The 20,309-nt window shown below is 48.3% G+C and overlaps 1 protein-coding gene across 5 annotated transcripts in view; it reads left to right on the top strand.

The window, feature by feature from the left end:
• Positions 1-20,309, top strand: part of REEP1 (receptor accessory protein 1) — a 203,856-nt gene that overhangs the window by 159,896 nt on the left and 23,651 nt on the right. For 4 of the 5 annotated variants that reach the window (XM_030191053.1, XM_030191049.1, XM_030191050.1 and 1 more), the window contains one exon: positions 13,668-13,816. The exons of the other annotated variant lie outside the window; for it this stretch is intronic. In XM_030191053.1, coding sequence (XP_030046913.1) covers positions 13,668-13,816 — 149 coding nt within the window. The remainder of the gene's footprint in view (positions 1-13,667; positions 13,817-20,309) is intronic. 5 annotated transcript variants of the gene reach the window in all.

Below are 20,309 nucleotides of genomic sequence, written 5' to 3' on the forward strand. Positions count from 1 at the left end.
TACTTAGAACAGGTCAATGACTGATGTAAGTTGGTGTACCATACAATTTATTTATTTATTTAGATTTTGCTCACACCTTTTTCAGTAGTAGCTTAAGGTGAGTTTCATTCAGGTACTCTGGATATTTCTCTGTCCCAGGAGGGCTCACAATCTAAGTTTGTACCTGAGGCAATGGAGGGTTAAGTGACTTGCCCAAGATCACAACATAGTAACATAGTAGATGACGGCAAAAAAAGACCTGCACAGACCATATAAGTCTGCCCAGCACTATCCCCGCCTCCAAACCACCAGTCCCGCCTCCCACCACCGGCTCTGGCACAGACCATATAAGTCTGCCTAGCACCATCTCCGTCTCCCGCCACCGGCTTTGCCACCCAATCTCGTCTAAGCTCTTTAGGATCCATTCCTTCTGAGCAGGATTCCTTTATGTTTATCCCACGCATGTTTGAATTCCGTTACCGTTTTCGTTTCCACCACCTCCCACGGGAGGGCATTCCAAGCATCCACTACTCTCTCCGTGAAAAAATACTTCCTGACATTTTTCTTGAGTCTGCCCCCCTTCAATCTCATTTCATGTCGGAGCAGCAATGGGATTTGAGAAGGTATGTAAGGACTAAGAGACCTATTTAGAAACTGAGAAACACAAATCTGAAGAATCTGAAATACAAGAAGAATCATTTTGAAAGTTACCTGAGAAGAAATCAGTAGCCAATGCTTGCTAATAAGCAAGTGTGATGTGGCCTCTCCCAGCAAAAAGTCACATGAGTAGAAAAGAATTCCCAACTACCCAAATTAGGCAGAGATGTCCATACTTCCAGTGTCAGTATTTCTGATTCCTCTTGAAATCAGGGTGAAATAGGAGCCCATAGGTAAGGCATCACAACTTGAAAAAAACAGACTTGGTGGCTACATGCACTACTTTGACTATATCCAGGTTTCAGTTTCCTTTTCTTTGTATAGACCCCAAAAAGAAAACAAACAAAAAAAAAAACCAACCTAGGACTATGGGAGCTTTATACAAATGAGCTCCTCCATAGCAGTTCCTTTCTTTTAAACAATATCTCTTCCTTTTCCTAACATAGTTTAACAGGGAAACAGTGTATGGCTGTCTTTAGGCAATAGAGAAAGTTCCTAAATTCCCTGCTTCCCAAACAGTCTCATCCCATGAAAATGCAGATGCAAACAAAAACTACTCAGCACCCAAAATATATATTCCATATCTTCTGTTTGACCCCTTCTATCAGCCTAGAGCTGAAACAGCTAGAAGATCCCTCACACAATTGCTCATAATCGAGAAGGCCTGGCCTCTGTTGTGCCCTCCCTTCATCTGCCAGCAGCCATTTAAAAAACAAACAAACAAACGCTTTACTTACAAAGCAAGCAGCTGGATTAACTACCAATGTTTCAATTGTTCAGGAGCAATACAGGGACCCAACTGTTGGACACAATCCACAAGCCTTTCAATGGTCAGTTTTGTATTTCCATTTCTTCACATTCTTCAGGTGTTATAGTGACTGAGCTCTCAAACTCCATGGGCTCCTCCCTTACTTCATCTGAAGTATAGCTTCCACTTCCTTGTGTTGGGAAGATGCTCTTCCTCCCCCCTCCCATCACAAGTTCTAAGAGTTTTAAAGCCCTCCTCCTTCTCAGAAGGTTCTCTCCTGATGTGTCTGGGTAACCAGGAATTTTCCTGAACCTTCTTCACCTTTCCTTGGTGTCTAGCAACCTTTTACTAGGAGACCCTGGGTGCCCTCAGTTGGCTGCAAGTTTGCTTGCAGCTGGTTTTCTTATGCTGTCTTTATTCCATAAAGGGGTAGGAAAGCATTGAACTTCAGGTGGCAGGACCCTTACAGTCCCTCTTCATCCTTCCTCACACAAGGGGAGACACTTTTATATATAAGTTAGCAGAATAGACAGGGAAGCCTGTGAAGATCATGGGAAAATACAGGCAGATCCTAGGGAGAAGCCTCTTCTAGTCTCTCACAGACCTGGGACTGGAGAGAAGAATCGCCTCTCAGCGGGAGAATAATCTTGAGCTTAAAGCAAATCAACAATGGAGTGGTTCATCAAGAAGAAAGTGAATGTCCTTGAGTGGCCCCATCAAAGCCTAGACCTGAATCCAATAGTAAGAGGAGGAGTGGCCTAGTGGTTAGGGTGGTGGACTTTGGTCCTGAGGAACTGAGTTCAATTCCTGGCATAGGCAGCTCCTTGTGACTCTGGGCAAATCACTTAACCCTCCATTGCCTGCCATGAGTGGGAAAGCACAGGGTACAAATGTAATAAAAAAAATAAATTAAAAAAGACTTGAAGACTGCAGTCCACATATGAACCCCATTTAACCTGAAAGTTCTTGAGCTTTCATGAACAAAAACAGGACCATCCTGTTGTGATTAGCTGGTAGACTTTTATCCAAATAACTTTTTTATTTTCTAATTATTTTTTGAATATTTCTGTAATTGTTTTTTATATTGAAAGTGTAGAATGTGTTTTATAGATCAATGAAATAAACTCCTACTTTAAAAACTACCGTTCAAACTGCAGCAGAATGTGAAAACTGTACAAGTGCGTGAAGGCTTTTACAAGTGTCATATTTTTTCTTAGCAATCAGACCAGTTGTGCAGGGTTTGTGAGATTTCTGTTTGAGTTTTTGGTCGATGAATGAAGACCTCCTGGTTTAGTGAGCTTTGTCTCTTATTATAATTTCTAGATTGGGAAAGATTTTGCATAAGTACACAAGTATTGCCATACTGGGACAGACCGAAGGTCCATCAAACCCAACATCCTGTTTCCAACAGTGGCCAATCCAGGTTACCTGGCAAGATACCAAAATAGTACAATACATTTTATGCTGCTTATCCTTTATGCTTGTGACTTCAGTACTGACTAGGGCTGTACTGAATATTTGTATTCAGTTTGGGCCCAAATAGTGCCCCAAATACATTGTTCGTATTAGGTTGATTAGTGATTTAAATTCAAATACGAATAATCTGAGGCTCTACTATGCTGAATTCTACTGAAATAAACAGTTGATCTCTGATTTTACATTTTTTTCTTTTATTATTTGTTATTTTAAAGCTCAATGCCCATTTTTCATATTTGGTCGAATAATATTTTTCATTATTCATATTTGGCCGAATAGGAAAATATGCTATTCAGTACAGCTCTAGCACTGACTGTCTGAGAAATGACCCACCTTCCTGAGCTCTTTCTTTCCTTAGGTTTACGTTCCATGGCATCCTTCCAACTGATTTCTTTAAGTTCATAAAAATGTGTTGTCTTGGAATTAGTTATCTTTTATTTTGCTGTTATCCTCTCCATTTCTTAGAATCATCAACTTTTATTATTTCATCTTTTCTTCTCAGCTTGTCTTCCAATTTTACTTTGTCAGTTCCCGTTTTCAGGATCAAGTCCAGAAGATCGACCATTCTTTGTATCATCAAACACCAGGAATTTGTTGGATAGTGTGTGACCTGCTTAAATAGATTTCCCAGCAGATGTTTGGACATTTAAGTCCCCTGTGGAGAGTAATTTTCTAGCAGGGCATTCAAGTTGTAAGACACATATGCATATATATGTTTGCGTCTGTTTTATAAGAGGAACATGTGTGCTTATACGTATTTATAAAGTAGTCTTCATGGAAGTTCCCACAAAACTTTCTCTTAGGAAGACATAACTTCTCATCTGTTTGCTTAAATACACATGTATTTTGTGTCGTATATCTATTTTGCAGCTTTTCTCCAGTTCTGCCCTGCCCTTTTCTACAGGAATACTTAGGTGTATGCTGCGTAAAAGTATGTGCTATGAATTGATAGTGCATACATTTATACAGAGCTGGCCTTTGGCACTTGCAAACCAGTTTGGTGGGGGTTTCCCGTCCACACAATTCAACATCTCCCACACTCTCTTAATCCCTCACCTACCTTAAGATTTGTCTCTCTCCATCTTTAGATGTCACCAGCAGCAACAGTGATCGACATACACTGCCTGCAGCCTGCTCCGAAGCCTTCTTTCTGACCCGTTCCACCCCTGTGTTAACCGGAAGTTGTGTCAGAGAGTGGAACGGCTCAGAGAGAAGGATCCGGAGCAGGCTGCAGGCAGCATATGTTGATCACAACTGCTGCCGGCAGTATCTGAAAACGGAGAGAGACAAATTTTGGAGGGGGAGGAGCAGAGGGAGAGATGCCTCTGGGCGGAGAATTCAACAAATGTAATTCCAGCAACATACAAACTTCTTCTATTTCCACATTCTCTTTACACATCCACTAATATAAAGACATTTTCTTTAAGGAAAAGGATCTTCAGGTCTTACAACACAAATGCTGCAGAATCAGCTTTTCTCAAGCAGCACTGTGTAAATCGTCATCAATCCAATTTTTTAAAAACTTTCTTATAAATTGTATTGCAGTAAAATATAAAGCTGCTTAGCTTCCAACAGCAGTCGGAACCTCTTCCGACATGGCCAGGTTTCGTTTACTTCTTTAGGGAAGAGGGTCACTGAAAAAACCCACATAAACTGTGCTTAAAACTCAAACAAAAAACTCCCAAAATACATAACGATAATAGCTTATATTTTCTCCATCTGACTTCCTTAGCATCTGCTGGCAGTGTTTTCTGCCTCTGCTAAAATACTAAACAACTGACTATGGAACACAGCACTGATTGGCTGGCACAAACACAACCCCAGGCAATGAGGTTATTTTTATTACATTTGTACCCTGCGCTTTCCCACTCATGGCAGGCTCAATGCAGCAGGCAATGAAGGGTTAAGTGACTTGCCCAGAGTCACAAGGAGCTGCCTGTGCTGGGAATTGAACTCAGTTCCTCAGGACGAAAGTCCACCATCCTAACCACTAGGCCACTCCTCCACTTTGGAAAGAAGGTTAAAGAAATGTCTTTATATTAGTGGATGTGTAAAGAGATTGCGGAGGTAAAAGTTTGTATGTTGCTGGGATTATATCTGTGGAATTTTTAGTGTCCCTGCACATTGATTTTTTTATCCTGTTTATTGGATCGATCTGGATGGAGAATAGCAGCAGCATCTAAAAAATTCTAGGAGAGGAGGAGGAGGAATCCTGTGCAACTGCCCCTGACGCCCCTGCTTAAGTCGAGCTCTACAGTTTTACATGTACATCCCCAGGTATTTTTTGTGTGCCTCATTCTGCATGTGAATCAGAAGTTCATATGTTCTGATGATTTTAGTACATTTGATTCTCTTATAGGCACCCTACTTCAATATCACTTTGTCCCTTTCATCTTTATTCACATATTTTCCCTAAATACTTCACAATTTTCTGGATACAAATTGGATATTCAAAGCAGTGCCTCATCCATTCTAATCTTGTACTTCTTTAACAAGCAGCACTTTTCTTGATCCATATCCCAGTGAATTATCCTCTCAAGTCTGTTGTGCCATTTAAGTCTTAATTTTAATTGGGAACCAGGATTTCAAGTTTTACCTGCTTATTTCCCTGTTCTTTCAGTTGTATATAAACACCTATGATAATCATTTTCCTCACTAATATTCCTGTTTTACTCCTCAGATCATTTTAGACCTTGATCAAGAATTCTATGTGATTAACAAAATATTTGTCCTACTAAGTTAGCAAGTCCATTTCCAAAGACATGCTTCCCCCTACATTGTCAGGTGGATCCCGTCTCTGTTCCGAAGTCCATCTTTTTGGAAGATCACCCTATGATGAAGGAAATGGTATCACTCCTGGTAGTTCTAACTGCCTATGCATGCATTTGCCTCAAAGATCTGACTGCCCCCTCCCTTTACCACTACTGCCTCTGTCTTCTTCACCCTCACAATCTTGAAGTGATTACTGATATGCTAAGGGTTCTATCTTGTAGTATCATTAGCGCCCACATCAATGACTAGTTTGGAATGGTAAGAAGTCCAGAGGAGCTTCAATGAGCTCTATGTAATATTTCAGAACCAGTGGCCTGATGCTCAGAACTCCCGTGGTAAGCCAACAGCACAGAAACTATACCACCAGAACAGCGTAGAAAATTAGCTCGCCAATGCTCAAAGGAAATGGTATGCAGATTATAGGCGCACTGTTAAAGTGAAAGCAAGGAGGAGGGACATGCTTGGCAGATGCACAGAAAAGTTTTGCAGTAAGTCCCACTCCTGTGCGCAAGCACCAAGCAAACCCAAACGTGAAGCACACATTGGCGTCTGTTTTCTGCACCATTAAATATAAGCTTTTCAATTTCTTTTTCTACTTGGAAGGGTTATATTTAAATGCAGGAAACGGGCGCCAACTTGTGCTTTCACTTTTGAGTTTGCTCAGATTCGCGCACATACGTTTCTTACTACTGGCGCTCAGAGGCTTGCACAGGCTTCCTTCTGCTTCGAAATTAAAGAAAAATTGTCAGATTTTAAAGAAAGAATCGTGAGAAATCCTCTCTTCAAACACCTGCTCTGAGCTGGTGTTATTTTTTCAGCGGTAAGGGCGGCTTTATTTTGTGTGCTGTTCTCTGAGCATTGGGAGGCAATAGGAAATGACCTCATTAACATCTGTTTGACTACATTAGCATGCTATTTACGCTAATCTTTGGCACGCTCGTTTTCCGCAGTAGAGATTCTGAGCATTCTCCGAGGACAAGCAGGCTGCTTGTTCTCACGACTGGGTGACGTCCGCGGCAGCCCCCACCAACCGGAAAGAAGCTTCGCAGGACGGTCGGCACGCAGGGCACGCCCACCGCGCATGCGCGGCCGTCTTCCCGCCCGTGCGCGACCGCTCCCGCCAGTTCCTTTTTTTCCGCGCCTGGAGAGAGTCGTGTTTTGCGCTCTCTCTGTTCAGCCGCCGGATCGTTCGATCGCGTATACGCTGATCGTGTTTTTTTCTAACTTTGTTTATCGGTATTAGTTACCGCCCGGTTTCCTTTTAAAAAAAAAAAAAAGAAACCCTGCGCGTGTGGGACACGCGCTCCCTTTTTTTTCCCTCGCTTCCAGCGGGGACGCCACGTTGCGGTCTAGTGGCCGCTCGGTCGTTTGTTTTCGTGGTGTGATTTTAGCCACCATTGACGACTTTGACTTCGCCGACGCGATTTTTCCGTCGATGTCCTCGAAGGTCCCGAGTGGATTTAAAAAGTGTGGTCGCTGCGGCCGGCCGATCTCGCAGACCGACACCCACGCTTGGTGCCTCCAGTGCCTCGGGCCGGAGCACAATCTCAAGTCGTGTTCTTTGTGTCTCGGTCTCCGGAAACGGACTCAGGTTGCGAGGCAAGTTCTGCGGGACCGTCTTTTTGGAACTTGCGCCGGCCCCTCGACGTCGACCTCGAAGGCATCGGTATCGACGCCCGGCCCTTCGGTACTGGTATCGATGCCCGAGACATCGGCACCGATGGCAGCGACCCCAGGAGAACAGGTCCCGTCGGCCCGCCGGTCTTCCGGTGAGAGTGGGGGTGAGAGGCCGCGTGGGCAGTCGGCCCCGGTCACGCCCTCAGCTCGTGGGCCGCGGGACCGAACCCTGTCTGACCCGGTACCTCGAGACCGAGGGGGATCGACCTCCTCCTCCTCCATGCCCTCCGGCGCCGGTGACGTGCATCGGAAGAAAGACAAGAAGCGTCGTCACCGGTCGCCTTCGGTGCATCCCGATGTCGGAGAGGAGACGCCGCCGAAGCGTCATCGTCGTGAGGAGAGGTCTCCGTCGGTTGTGGAGGTACCGACGCGTCGGGGTTCCGGCACCTCGGTGCCGTCTCCTGGCCCCCAGCAGCTTCCGGCACCGACACCCTTACCGGCCCCACCGCCTTTCCCGGCAGCGGGCCTGGACGAGTGCCTCAGAGCCATCCTTCCGGGGATCCTGGAAGGGCTGATGCGCCAGGCTGTGCCGGCGCCGGGGGTGCTTGCGCCCTCGGCGCCGATGACTGTGGCGCCGGCGAGCTCTAGCCCGGCGCCGGGGCTGTCGACACCGCCGCCGCTTGCGGTGCCGGTCTCGACCGCCACGCAGGTGGAGTCCCCGTCGACGTCGATGGAGGGAGCTCCGTCCCCGCCGGCGCGGGAGTCCACCGCTCGACGACACCGAGACTTCGGTGCCTCGACGTCGAGCCGGGCCCGGTACAGGACTCAGCTACATGAGCTAATGTCCGATACCGAGGATGAGGACTCGTGGGGGGAAGAGGAGGACCCTAGATATTTCTCCTCAGAGGAGTCTACGGGCCTTCCCTCGGACCCCACGCCTTCACCGGAGAGGAAGCTCTCACCTCCTGAGAGTCTCTCCTTTGCCTCCTTTGTGCGGGATATGTCTATCAGCATTCCCTTCCCCGTGGTCTCTGTGGAAGAGCCGAGGGCCGAGATGCTCGAGGTCCTCGACTATCCATCACCACCTAGAGAGTCCTCCACGGTGCCGCTGCACAATGTCCTGAAGGAGACGCTGCTCCGGAACTGGGTGCGACCATTAACTAACCCCACCATTCCCAAGAAAGCAGAGTCCCAGTACAGGATCCACTCTGACCCAGAGCTCATGCGGCCCCAATTGCCCCATGACTCAGCGGTCGTGGATTCTGCTCTCAAGAGGGCACGGAGTTCGAGGGATACCGCCTCGGCGCCCCCGGGGCGGGAGTCTCGCACTCTGGACTCGTTTGGGAGGAAGGCCTACCAATCCTCCATGCTCGTGACCCGCATCCAGTCATACCTGCTCTATATGAGCATCCACATGCGGACCAATGTGCAACAGCTGGCGGACCTGGTCGAGAAGCTCCCGCCGGAGCAGTCCAGGCCTTATCAGGAGGTGGTCAGGCAGCTGAAGGCGTGCAGAAAGTTCCTGTCCAGGGGTATTTTTGACACCTGTGACGTGGCATCTCGTGCTGCGGCCCAAGGTATAGTGATGCGCAGGCTCTCATGGCTGCGTGCCTCTGACCTGGACAACCGCACCCAGCAGAGACTGGCCGACGTCCCTTGCCGGGGGGATAACATTTTCGGTGAGAAGGTCGAGCAGATGGTGGACCAACTGCATCAGCGGGAAACCGCTCTCGACAAGCTCTCCCACCGGGCGCCTTCAGCATCCACCTCCACAGGTGGACGTTTTTCCCGGGCCCGGCAGGCTGCACCCTAATCTTTTGCGAAGCGTAGGTACAACCAGCCGGCCCGAAGGCCTCGTCAGGCACAGGGACAGCCCCAGCGCGCTCGTTCTCGTCAACAGCGTGCGCCTAAGCAGCCCCCTGCGCCTCCACAGCAAAAGCCGGGGACGGGCTTTTGACTGGATCCACGGGAACATAGCTGCCCTACAAGTGTCCGTACCGGACGATCTGCCGGTCGGAGGGAGGTTAAAATTCTTTCACCAAAGGTGGCCTCTCATAACCTCCGACCAGTGGGTTCTCCAAATAGTGCGGTGCGGATACGCCCTGAATTTGGCCTCCCGGCCTCCAAATTGTCCCCCGGGAGCTCAGTCTTTCAGCTCCCATCACAAGCAGGTACTTGCAGAGGAACTCTCCGCCCTTCTCAGCGCCAATGCGGTCGAGCCCGTACCACCCGGGCAGGAAGGGCAGGGATTCTATTCCAGGTACTTCCTTGTGGAAAAGAAAACAGGGGGGATGCGTCCCATCCTAGACCTGAGAGGCCTGAACAAATTCCTGGTCAAAGAAAAGTTCAGGATGCTTTCCTTGGGCACCCTTCTGCCAATGATTCAGAAAAACGATTGGCTATGTTCCCTGGATTTAAAGGACGCATACACTCACATCCCGATACTGCCAGCTCACAGACAGTATCTCAGATTCCGCCTGGGCGCACGGCACTTTCAGTATTGTGTGCTGCCCTTTGGGCTCGCCTCTGCCCCACGAGTGTTTACCAAGTGCCTCGTGGTGGTAGCGGCCTACCTACGCAAGCTGGGAGTGCACGTGTTCCCATATCTCGACGATTGGCTGGTCAAGAACACCTCGGAGGCAGGAGCCCTCCGGTCCATGCAGTGCACTATTCAACTTCTGGAGCTGCTGGGGTTTGTGATAAATTACCCAAAGTCCCATCTCCAGCCAACTCAGTCTCTGGAATTCATAGGAGCGCTGCTGAATTCCCAGACGGCTCAGGCCTACCTTCCCGAAGCGAGGGCCACCAACCTCTTGGCCCTGGCTTCGCAGACCAGAGCGTCTCAGCAGATCACAGCTCGGCAGATGTTGAGACTTCTGGGTCATATGGCCTCCACAGTTCATGTGACTCCCATGGCTCGTCTTCACATGAGATCTGCTCAATGGACCCTAGCTTCCCAGTGGTTCCAAGCCACCGGGAATCTAGAAGATGTCATCCGCCTCTCCACCAGTTGCCGCACTTCACTGCTCTGGTGGACCATCCGGACCAATTTGACCTTGGGACGTCCATTCCAAATTCCGCAGCCCGTGAAAGTGCTGACGACGGATGCATCTCGCCTGGGGTGGGGAGCCCATGTCGATGGGCTTCACACCCAGGGTCTGTGGTCCCTCCAGGAAAAGGATCTGCAGATCAACCTCCTGGAGCTCCGAGCGATCTGGAACGCACTGAAGGCTTTCAGAGATCGGCTGTCCTGCCAAATTATCCAAATTCGGACAGACAATCAGGTTGCAATGTATTACGTCAACAAGCAGGGGGGCACCGGATCTCGCCCCCTGTGCCAGGAGGCCGTCGGGATGTGGCGTTGGGCGTGTCGGTTCGGCATGCTCCTCCAAGCCACGTACCTGGCAGGCGTAAACAACAGTCTGGCCGACAGACTGAGCAGAGTCATGCAACCCCACGAGTGGTCGCTCCATGCCAGAGTGGTACGCAAGATCTTCCGAGCGTGGGGCACCCCCTCGGTGGACCTTTTCGCCTCTCAGACCAACCACAAGCTGCCTCTGTTCTGTTCCAGACTTCAGGCACACGGCAGGCTAGCGTCGGATGCCTTTCTCCTCCATTGGGGGACCGGCCTCATGTATGCTTATCCTCCCATACCTTTGGTGGGGAAGACCTTACTGAAGCTCAAGCAAGACCGCGGCACCATGATTCTGATAGCGCCCTTTTGGCCCCGTCAGATCTGGTTCCCTCTTCTTCTGGAGTTGTCCTCAGAAGAACCGTGGAGATTGGAGTGTTTTCCGACTCTCATTTCGCAGAACAACGGAGCGTTACTGCACCCCAACCTTCAGTCTCTGGCTCTCACGGCCTGGATGTTGAGGGCGTAGACTTCACTGCGTTGGGTCTGTCTGAGGGTGTCTCCCGGGTCTTACTTGCCTCTAGGAAGGATTCCACTAAAAAGAGTTACTTTTTCAAGTGGAGGAGGTTTGTCGTGTGGTGTGAGAGCAAGGCCCTAGAACCTCGTTCTTGCCCTGCACAGAACCTGCTTGAATACCTTCTGCACTTATCAGAGTCTGGCCTCAAGACCAACTCAGTAAGGAATCACCTTAGTGCGATTAGTGCTTACCATTATCGTGTGGAAGGTAAAGCCATCTCTGGAGAGCCTTTAGTCGTTCGATTCATGAGAGGCTTGCTTTTGTCAAAGCCCCCTATCAAGCCTCCTACTGTGTCATGGGATCTCAACGTCGTCCTCACCCAGCTGATGAAACCTCCTTTTGAGCCACTGAATACCTGCCATCTGAAGTACTTGACCTGGAAGGTCATTTTCTTGGTGGCAGTTACTTCAGCTCGTAGGGTCAGTGAGCTTCAAGCCCTAGTAGCTCATGCTCCATATACCAAATTTCATCACAACAGAGTAGTGCTCCGCACCCACCCAAAGTTCCTGCCGAAGGTGGTGTCGGAGTTCCATCTTAACCAGTCAATTGTCTTGCCAACATTCTTCCCCAGGCCGCATACCCGCCCTGCTGAACGTCAGTTGCACACATTGGACTGCAAGAGAGCATTGGCCTTCTACTTGGAGCGGACACAGCCCCACAGACAGTCCGCCCAATTGTTTGTTTCTTTCAACCCTAACAGGCTAGGGGTCGCTGTCGGGAAACGCACCATCTCCAATTGGCTAGCAGATTGCATTTCCTTCACTTACGCCCAGGCTGGGCTGGCTCTTGAGGGTCATGTCACGGCTCATAGTGTTAGAGCCATGGCAGCGTCAGTGGCCCACCTGGTCAGCCACTATTGAAGAAATTTGCAAAGCTGCGACGTGGTCATCTGTCCACACATTCACATCACATTACTGCCTCCAGCAGGATACCCGACGCGACAGTCGGTTCGGGCAGTCGGTGCTGCAGAATCTGTTTGGGGTGTAAATCCAACTCCACCCTCCAGGACCCGAATTTATTCTGGTCAGGCTGCACTCTCAGTTAGTTGTTCTTCGTAGGTCAATTTCTGTTGTTTCCTCGCCGTTGCGAGGTTCCATTGACCTGGGTTCTTGTTTTGAGTGAGCCTGAGAGCTAGGGATACCCCAGTCGTGAGAACAAGCAGCCTGCTTGTCCTCGGAGAAAGGGTATGATACATACCTGTAGCAGGTGTTCTCCGAGGACAGCAGGCTGATTGTTCTCACCTACCCTCCCTCCTCCCCTTTGGAGTTGTGTGTTTCATCTTTTGCTAGTCATTCAACTGGCGGGAGCGGTCGCGCACGGGCGGGAAGACGGCCGCGCATGCGCGGTGGGCGTGCCCTGCGTGCCGACCGTCCCGCGAAGCTTCTTTCCGGTTGGTGGGGGCTGCCGCGGACGTCACCCAGTCGTGAGAACAATCAGCCTGCTGTCCTCGGAGAACACCTGCTACAGGTATGTATCATACCCTTTCTGCGCTCACTAACGTGGGCGCTGATGACCTTTAGTGCCTGCGTGTGCTTCTGAGCATAGGGGCCCAGATATTTAATGACCAGATATCTCCTTCTCCTGTCGCCAGCCACCACCACCCTTATTTATTTTCTGGGAGAGTGGCCGCTGTTAACCTCTTAGTCTAGTCTCAGCTGTCACATAGAGCATTATTTTCTCCAATGGCCAGTACAAGTTTCTCATGGACGGACCAACTAGTAATATCTCTAAATTGTCATTATTATTATACATCTGAGACTGTCCAGGGGTTGTGAGTTTCACATGTACAGTGCCCCTAGTTTTGACTACTCCAGAAAAGAGGAGGCTGAGATAAAAATCACCATCAAGTTATTTAAAATCACGTAGAGACATCATTGAGCTCTGTGGACATTTTCCTATTCAGCACAAATCCTAAAAGTTTAAATATCCAAAACATAAAATGTGTGCTTATCTTATTCTTTATTATGTAATTTGGCAAATGGAGAGCACAAGAAGGAAACTATTTTACCTTTCACATTTTCATAATGAGTACTACTGTAAATCACAGAGGTTGGGGATAGAATTTGAAGAGGGGGGTTAATTTAGTATTTTTCTCTTTCTTATATTTAGAAAAAGCTATATTTGGATGAAAGAATTAAAACTTGAAGAGTGCCAGGCTGGTATCAGAAAAATACAGTCTTTGCAAATGAATTCTCCCCCCCTCCCCCCCACCATACACACAGGTTTTAATGTGATACCGTTTTTATATTATCTGAAAAGAACTGTGATGAACCTAAACCTCACATCTGCCCCCACCCCCCCCAAAAAAAAAATAGAAGCCCATTATTATATCCAGCATGAACTCTGCAGGAAGTAAAGCTGTCCTGGCATGCTGTGAGCCTGGCTCTGCTCAATTGTCTTGCTTGCTGTGATACGTGGCAGCCTAGGTATGACTAAATGCCTCTTCTGCTTGTCTTCTACTGTATAGATTTTAACTGATCTACCTTAAGTTGTTGAGTTAGATGTGGAAGAGTTTGAGACACAATATGAGGCAAACTGTGAAGTAAAAGAGTCAGTACAAGAAGACGATAATGGTAGCACTTTCATGGAGCCGGTATCCAAGCATAAAATGTGGAGAAAGAAGGAACAACCTGTGCAGGTACTGGAATGCAAGAAAGCTTGCACAAAGGCTAAGAGCTGTTCAACTCTACATTTTAATTTTAGTTTGCGCTTTTTACTGCAAACATTAGCAGACTACATTAACACGTTTACTATAATACATCATTATTTGACATAATTCCATTTCGGCACTTGCTTAGACTTGTCTTAAATTGGTGCTGTTGTCTTATCACATCACAGAGGCAATTTTCAAAGTGATTTACCCTGGTAAATAGGCCTGTCTGAAAATTGCCTACACTTTGTGCAAATGTATTCATTGTATGTTCACGTTGAGTTAGGAAAGCGCTGTTTAAATATTTTAAATAAATAAATATGTATGGAATATTCACAGCACATATACTTTAAGCCATACTAAATTAGGCATTCCTGTTAGGGCAGGGAAATATAATAATTCATTATTTTATTTCCAAAACAGTTACAAAACAAATTTAAAAAAAAAACAAAAAGGAAAAAAATGCTACATACTGTTAACTAGTCTAATAACCAACCTAAAGCTAAACCCCTTCGTGAAAAACTGCACTGGCTACCAATCAAAGAACACGTGATAGCCTTCAAGATTTGTACTGTGGTCCACAAAATAATCTGTGGCCTAGGTCCGGCCAACTAGAAACAGCAAGAACGTACTTAAACCTTCACTTCCCAAGATGTAAGGGACTGAAATATAAATCAACATACGCGTCCAGTTTTTCCTACATATGTACCCGGTTCTGGAATGCACTACCAGAAGACCTTAAAACCATAAACACCCACCTAAACTTCTGAAAAAACCTAAAGACCCACCTCTTCAGAAAGGCATACCCTTCAGAAACGACATAAACATTGAATAATGAAACTTAACAATTAAACTAAGAAACGGACAACACTCTATCCCTTTCCACATGATCCCATTCTTCCAAACTGCATGGGACAATCCACACCAGTTCTTTTTTTTTTTTTTTTTTTGATTCATATTTTTATTGAAGGTTTTCAAAACATACACCATAAAAGAAAACACCAAATCAATCAAACAATAGTAACACTAGAACAAAGAAAGGAAAAAAAATAACTTTACCAACATTCCATGACAATACTAAGAGGCAAGGCAAAAGGTCAAGCAGTGCTATGAGATTCCAGACAAAATAGATCTAGGCGAGCCCAAGTCTTTAAAACAGACTTAACTCTATGATGTTTATGGGCAAGGAGTGCTTCATACTTTCGTATTACACAGACATAACTCCACCATTCATTATAATTGAGATTCACATTATTCTTCCAATTTGAAACAATTAAATGTAAAGCGACAGGTAACAGGATATTGAACAATTTCTTATCGGACTCTAAAAAAGGGATATTAGGAGCAGAGGCTCGTAATATCACAACTTCATATGAGATTTCCGTAGACGCAGGCAAGTGAAAAATAAGACACCAGTTCTAATTCATTGTACTTCTACTCTGTATTTTTCCACCGGAGTCTGTACTCACCTCTCCAGAACTTTGTAAGCCACATTGAGCCTACTAATATGTGGGAAAATGCGGGATACAAATGCAACAAATCTAATATAATAAAACGCACCCTCAACGTTCTGAGGACAACGTTCTGAAGTCACTCAGACTCCCAGAACGGTTCGTAAGTTCGTGGTGGTGAAGCCACTGACCAAGACTCGCTGCCCCGCCCTCGAGGGCGGAAAACCGAAAAAAAAAACGAAAGAAGGGACCGCATTCAGGCAGGGGGAGGAGTACTCCTCCCCCTGCCTAGGAAACGCTGGGAAACAACCTCGCAAACCACCCAAAAGCTAAGGAGTTAAAATGAAGCCCCACACACAGAATGACCGAGGAACAACACCCCCCCCCCCCCCATCGCAACAACCAACAAAGCACATCAAAAGAAAAGAAGCCCAGCCAACAAAATGATGGAGGTGCAACAACCACCCCGAGCCGCCCCCCACCCCCCAAAGCCACCCACCGTCGCGTAGCTTTGCTGGCGGGGGACACGAAACCCCGCCAGCACAAGTCCTGTCTTCAGACTCTGGCGTGAACTTCAGCATTTACTAGCCTATGCAGGCAGAGCTTCTGTGCGTCTGACGTCATGCACGTGCAGGACGTCCGACGCACAGAACCCCGCCCAGCAAAGGCTAGCAATGCCGAAGAACAAACGGAGTCAGCAGACAACAAAGGACTTCTGCTGGCGGGATTTGGGGTCGCCCGCCAGCAAAACAACGTAACGAACGGTGGGTGGGATGGCGGCGGGGGTGGGGGCATCGCGGTGGGTGGGATGGCGGCGGGGGGGGGGACATCACACGGAGGAGGCAATGACGGCAATAAACGAAAAAAAACGGCAATCTGGCAGCGCTACCTTCCCTCATCTTCAAAACAACGCTTCCAAAACCCCCTGCCCCCCCCCCCCCACACTCACTCACTCATCTGGCAGCGGTTCCTGAACCCCCCAACCAAACACACACACTTACTCACTCTCATTTGGCCACATTTCTTAAACCCCCCCCCCCCCAACACACACATACACACACTCACTCTCTCATCTGGCAGCGCTTCCTGAAAACCCTGCCCCCACACACACACACTCACTCACTCACTCATCTGACAAACCCCTCTCCTCCCCACCACACACACATTCACTCTCTCATCCGGCAGCGCTTCCTGAAACCCCTGCCCCCCCACACACACTCACTCATCTGGCACCGGTTCCTGAACCCCCCCACACCCCTCCCCCCCCCACACACTCTGTCACATATGGCAGCGCTTCCAGAAACCCCGTACACACATACACACTCACTCACTCTCATCTGGCAGCGCTTCCTGAAACCCCTGCCACAACCACACACAGTCACTCACTAATCTGGCAGCCGTTCCTGAACCCCCCCCCCCCCCCCCCCATACACACACACACACTTACTTACTCACTCTTATTTGGCCACACTTCCTGAACCACCCCACCACCACCACCACACACACACACACACACACACTCTCTCTCTCATCTGGCAGCGCTTCCTGAACCCCCCCCCCCCTACACACACAAACTCATTCTCATCTGCAAACGCTTGATAAACCGCCCCCCCCCACACACAAACACTCACTCATCTGGCAGCGCTTCCAGACCCCCCACACACCCCTCTTCTTCAAAGCTGAACCACCCAACACAACCAACACACCCCTCCAACATACACACTCTCTCACTCAAAATCTCATCTGCCATCGCTTCCTGAACCCCCCCCCCACACACACACACACTCACTCTGTCTCATCTGGCAGCGCTTCCTGAAACCCCTGCCACCCCACACACACAGTCACTCACTAATCTGGCAGCCATTCCTGACCCCCCCCCCCCCACACACACACACACTTACTCACTCTCATTTGGCCCCGCTTCCTGAACCCCCCCCCCCCCCCCCCCCCCACACACACACACACAAACACTCACTCTCTCATCTGCCAGTGCTTCCTGAACCCACGCCACAAACACTCACTCTCATCTGGCAATGCTTGAAAAACCGCCCCCCACACACACACACTCACTCATCTGGCAGCGCTTCCTGAACCACCCACACCCCTCTTCTTCCAAGCTGAACCCCCCAACACCCCCCCCCCCACACACACACACACACACTCACTCACTCATCTGGCAGCGCTTCCTGAACCCCCCCTACCCCCCCCCCCCCACACACACACACTCACTCTCTCTCTCTCTCATCTGGCAGCGCTTCCTGAACCCCCTGCCCCCCCCCCACACTCACTCACAATGTCATCTGGCATTGCTTCCTGAACCCCCCCACCCACACACACACACTCACTCTCTCACTCTCATCTGCCAGCGCTTCCTGAACACCCCACACCCCTCTTCTTCCAAGCTGAACCCCTCCAACACATCCCCCCCCACACACACACTCTCTCTCCCCCTCCTCCAGCACACCAATTGCTTAGGTGCAGTGGCGGCAATCTGAGACACCAGAGAGAGAGGGGGGGCCTGACACCATAGAGAGAGAGGGAGGGAGGTATCTCTGTCACACACACACTCTCTCTCTCACACACACTTTCTCACAGACAATGTCTTTCTGTCTCTCACTCTCACACACTCTATGTCTCACAGTGTATCACATTCACTCTCTATGTGTCACACAGTCACTTACACACTCGCTTGGTCTCATACACTCAGTCTCACAGAGAATCAGTGTCTCACACACACTCTCTCGCACACACTGTATCTGTGTGAAACACACTCTCTCTCTATCACACTGTGTCTCACATACGCAATTGCACACACTCACATTCTCACACACACACTCTCTCACAGACACACTCACACCCAGACTCACTCTCTCTCTCACACACACTCGCACTTTCACTCTCTCTCACACACACAGTCAGTCTCACATACACTCTCCAAAACATACACACTATGAGGAAAAACTTGCTAGCGCCCGTTTCATTTGTGTCAGAAACGGGCCTTTTTAACTAGTAAATAAATAAAAGAAGAACTAAAGAATACAACACTCCATGCTCCCAAATGGAGAAGAGAGCAACTGCAGCTACCAAGGAAAATTCCTAAAGTGTCAACAGAGCACAACACAAAATTCAACAGCAAAGCTGGCGAATTGTTGTGCAGCTCTTACAGGAAGAAAAGAAATTACCCAAGTGTTCATGAGTACTTTCACAAGGAAACTCGTAGTATACTACTACTACTATTTAGCATTTCTATAGCGCTACAAGGCGTACGCAGCGCTGCACAAACATAGAAGAAAGACAGTCTCTGCTCAAAGAGCTTACAATCTAATAGACAAAAAATAAATAAAGTAAGCAAATCAAATCAATTAATGTGAACGGGAAGGAAGAGAGGAGGGTTGGTGGAGGCGAGTGGTTACAAGTGGTTACGAGTCAAAAGTATAAAAATGTTTCTAGTGGTCACTGATCCTTTTGTGGCCACAGAACATTCTTGACCCCTGGACAACACGGACTAATGACATCCTATGGAGTGCCCACCCCCAAACACAAGCTTTGCAACCGTATATGGAGTTGCAGCCCACAGTTTGAGAAGCTCTGATCTAAATTAAATCTCAGCAAGTTGACATATGGTAGAAAGGAAAAAGAAGGCTGTATACTGTCTGCACATTGCCAGGGATAAAAAGATGTCCATCATTAGCTTACAAGATAGGGCTAAAGGTGATGTAGTGATAAAGCAAAACCTTTAAGAGAAGATATCATGTCCCATCCCAAAAACCAACACCCCACAAACTGCCCCATTTCTAAAAGACATACCCTCCTGAAACTGCCCTACCGCTCTGAAAATTGCCCAATCCCCAAAAGCTACCCCCTCCAACTGCCCCACACTTGCCACATAACTCCTCAACTGACCTCCTGCAAAATTGCCCCACTTTAAAAAAATACCCCCAACTGCCCTACTACCCTGTAAACCTCCCCACCCCAAAAAACTACCCCCTTCAACTATACCACCACCCTACAGCTGCCCCAAAATAACGCATTACAAACTACCCCAAGGCCAAAAAACTACTCTACCCGCAACAGCCCCAACCCCACAAATTACACCCCTGCAGCTTCCCAACACTCCGCAAATTGCCATACCCCCCAAACTATTTCTTCACAACCACCCCTACAAGGTCATAACTATTCCCTCCCGTCGAACATGCTGCCTGACAAGTGCTTCAAACCTAGCTACCTCCCTCACAGATAGAGAATAGAGATACACACAGGCCACAAATGCACGCGTGGAGGGGCATAATCGAACTGGGCGCCCACGTTTTCCTGAGAGCGTCCTCACAGGATGTCCCTGCGAAGGGGTGGGGAAACCCATATTATCGAAACAAGATGGGCGTCCGTCTTTCGTTTCGATAATACGGTCAGGGACACCATCTCAACATTTAGGTCGACCCTAGAGATGGTCGTCCCCAGTTTTCGGCGATAATGGAAACCGAGGACGCCCATCTCAAAAATGACCAAATCCAACTCATTTGGTCGTGGGAGGAGCCAGCATTCGTAGTGTACTGGTCCCCCTGACATGCCAGAACACCAACCAGGAACCCTAGGGGGCACTGCAGTGGACTAACTGATGCACTAACTGAACGGAATAAGCCCTTCCCTTACCAATCCCTTAGTGGTTTGGAAAGGAACGGGCATGCATGAAAGAAATCGCATGCAAATGAGCTGCTCATTGTTAGCTCATTTGCACACGATTTCCTTCCTAAGGAGGGAAAGCCAGTGCAGAGTAGCCAAGCATTATGTGTGGCTGCTCTGTGCATGCCAAAGACGGCTTCATACAAGCTGCGTGTATAATAGCCGTCTACAACCTTAAATAAATTGCCGTCTGCAGCCTTAGAAAAGTACAAGTCCAGGTGAAAACTGTGACGGCAGTTGAGGACGTCCAAAACGTGGCTGTTTCTGTGAGAAGGATGTCCATGCCTTTTCTATGCCTCTGACACCCCCTTTATTTATTTGGATTTTGGATCACAAGAAGCAGCAGTGGG

The sequence above is a fragment of the Microcaecilia unicolor genome, chromosome 2, assembly GCF_901765095.1.
Source record: "Microcaecilia unicolor chromosome 2, aMicUni1.1, whole genome shotgun sequence".
In the NCBI taxonomy this organism is placed as follows: domain Eukaryota; kingdom Metazoa; phylum Chordata; class Amphibia; order Gymnophiona; family Siphonopidae; genus Microcaecilia; species Microcaecilia unicolor.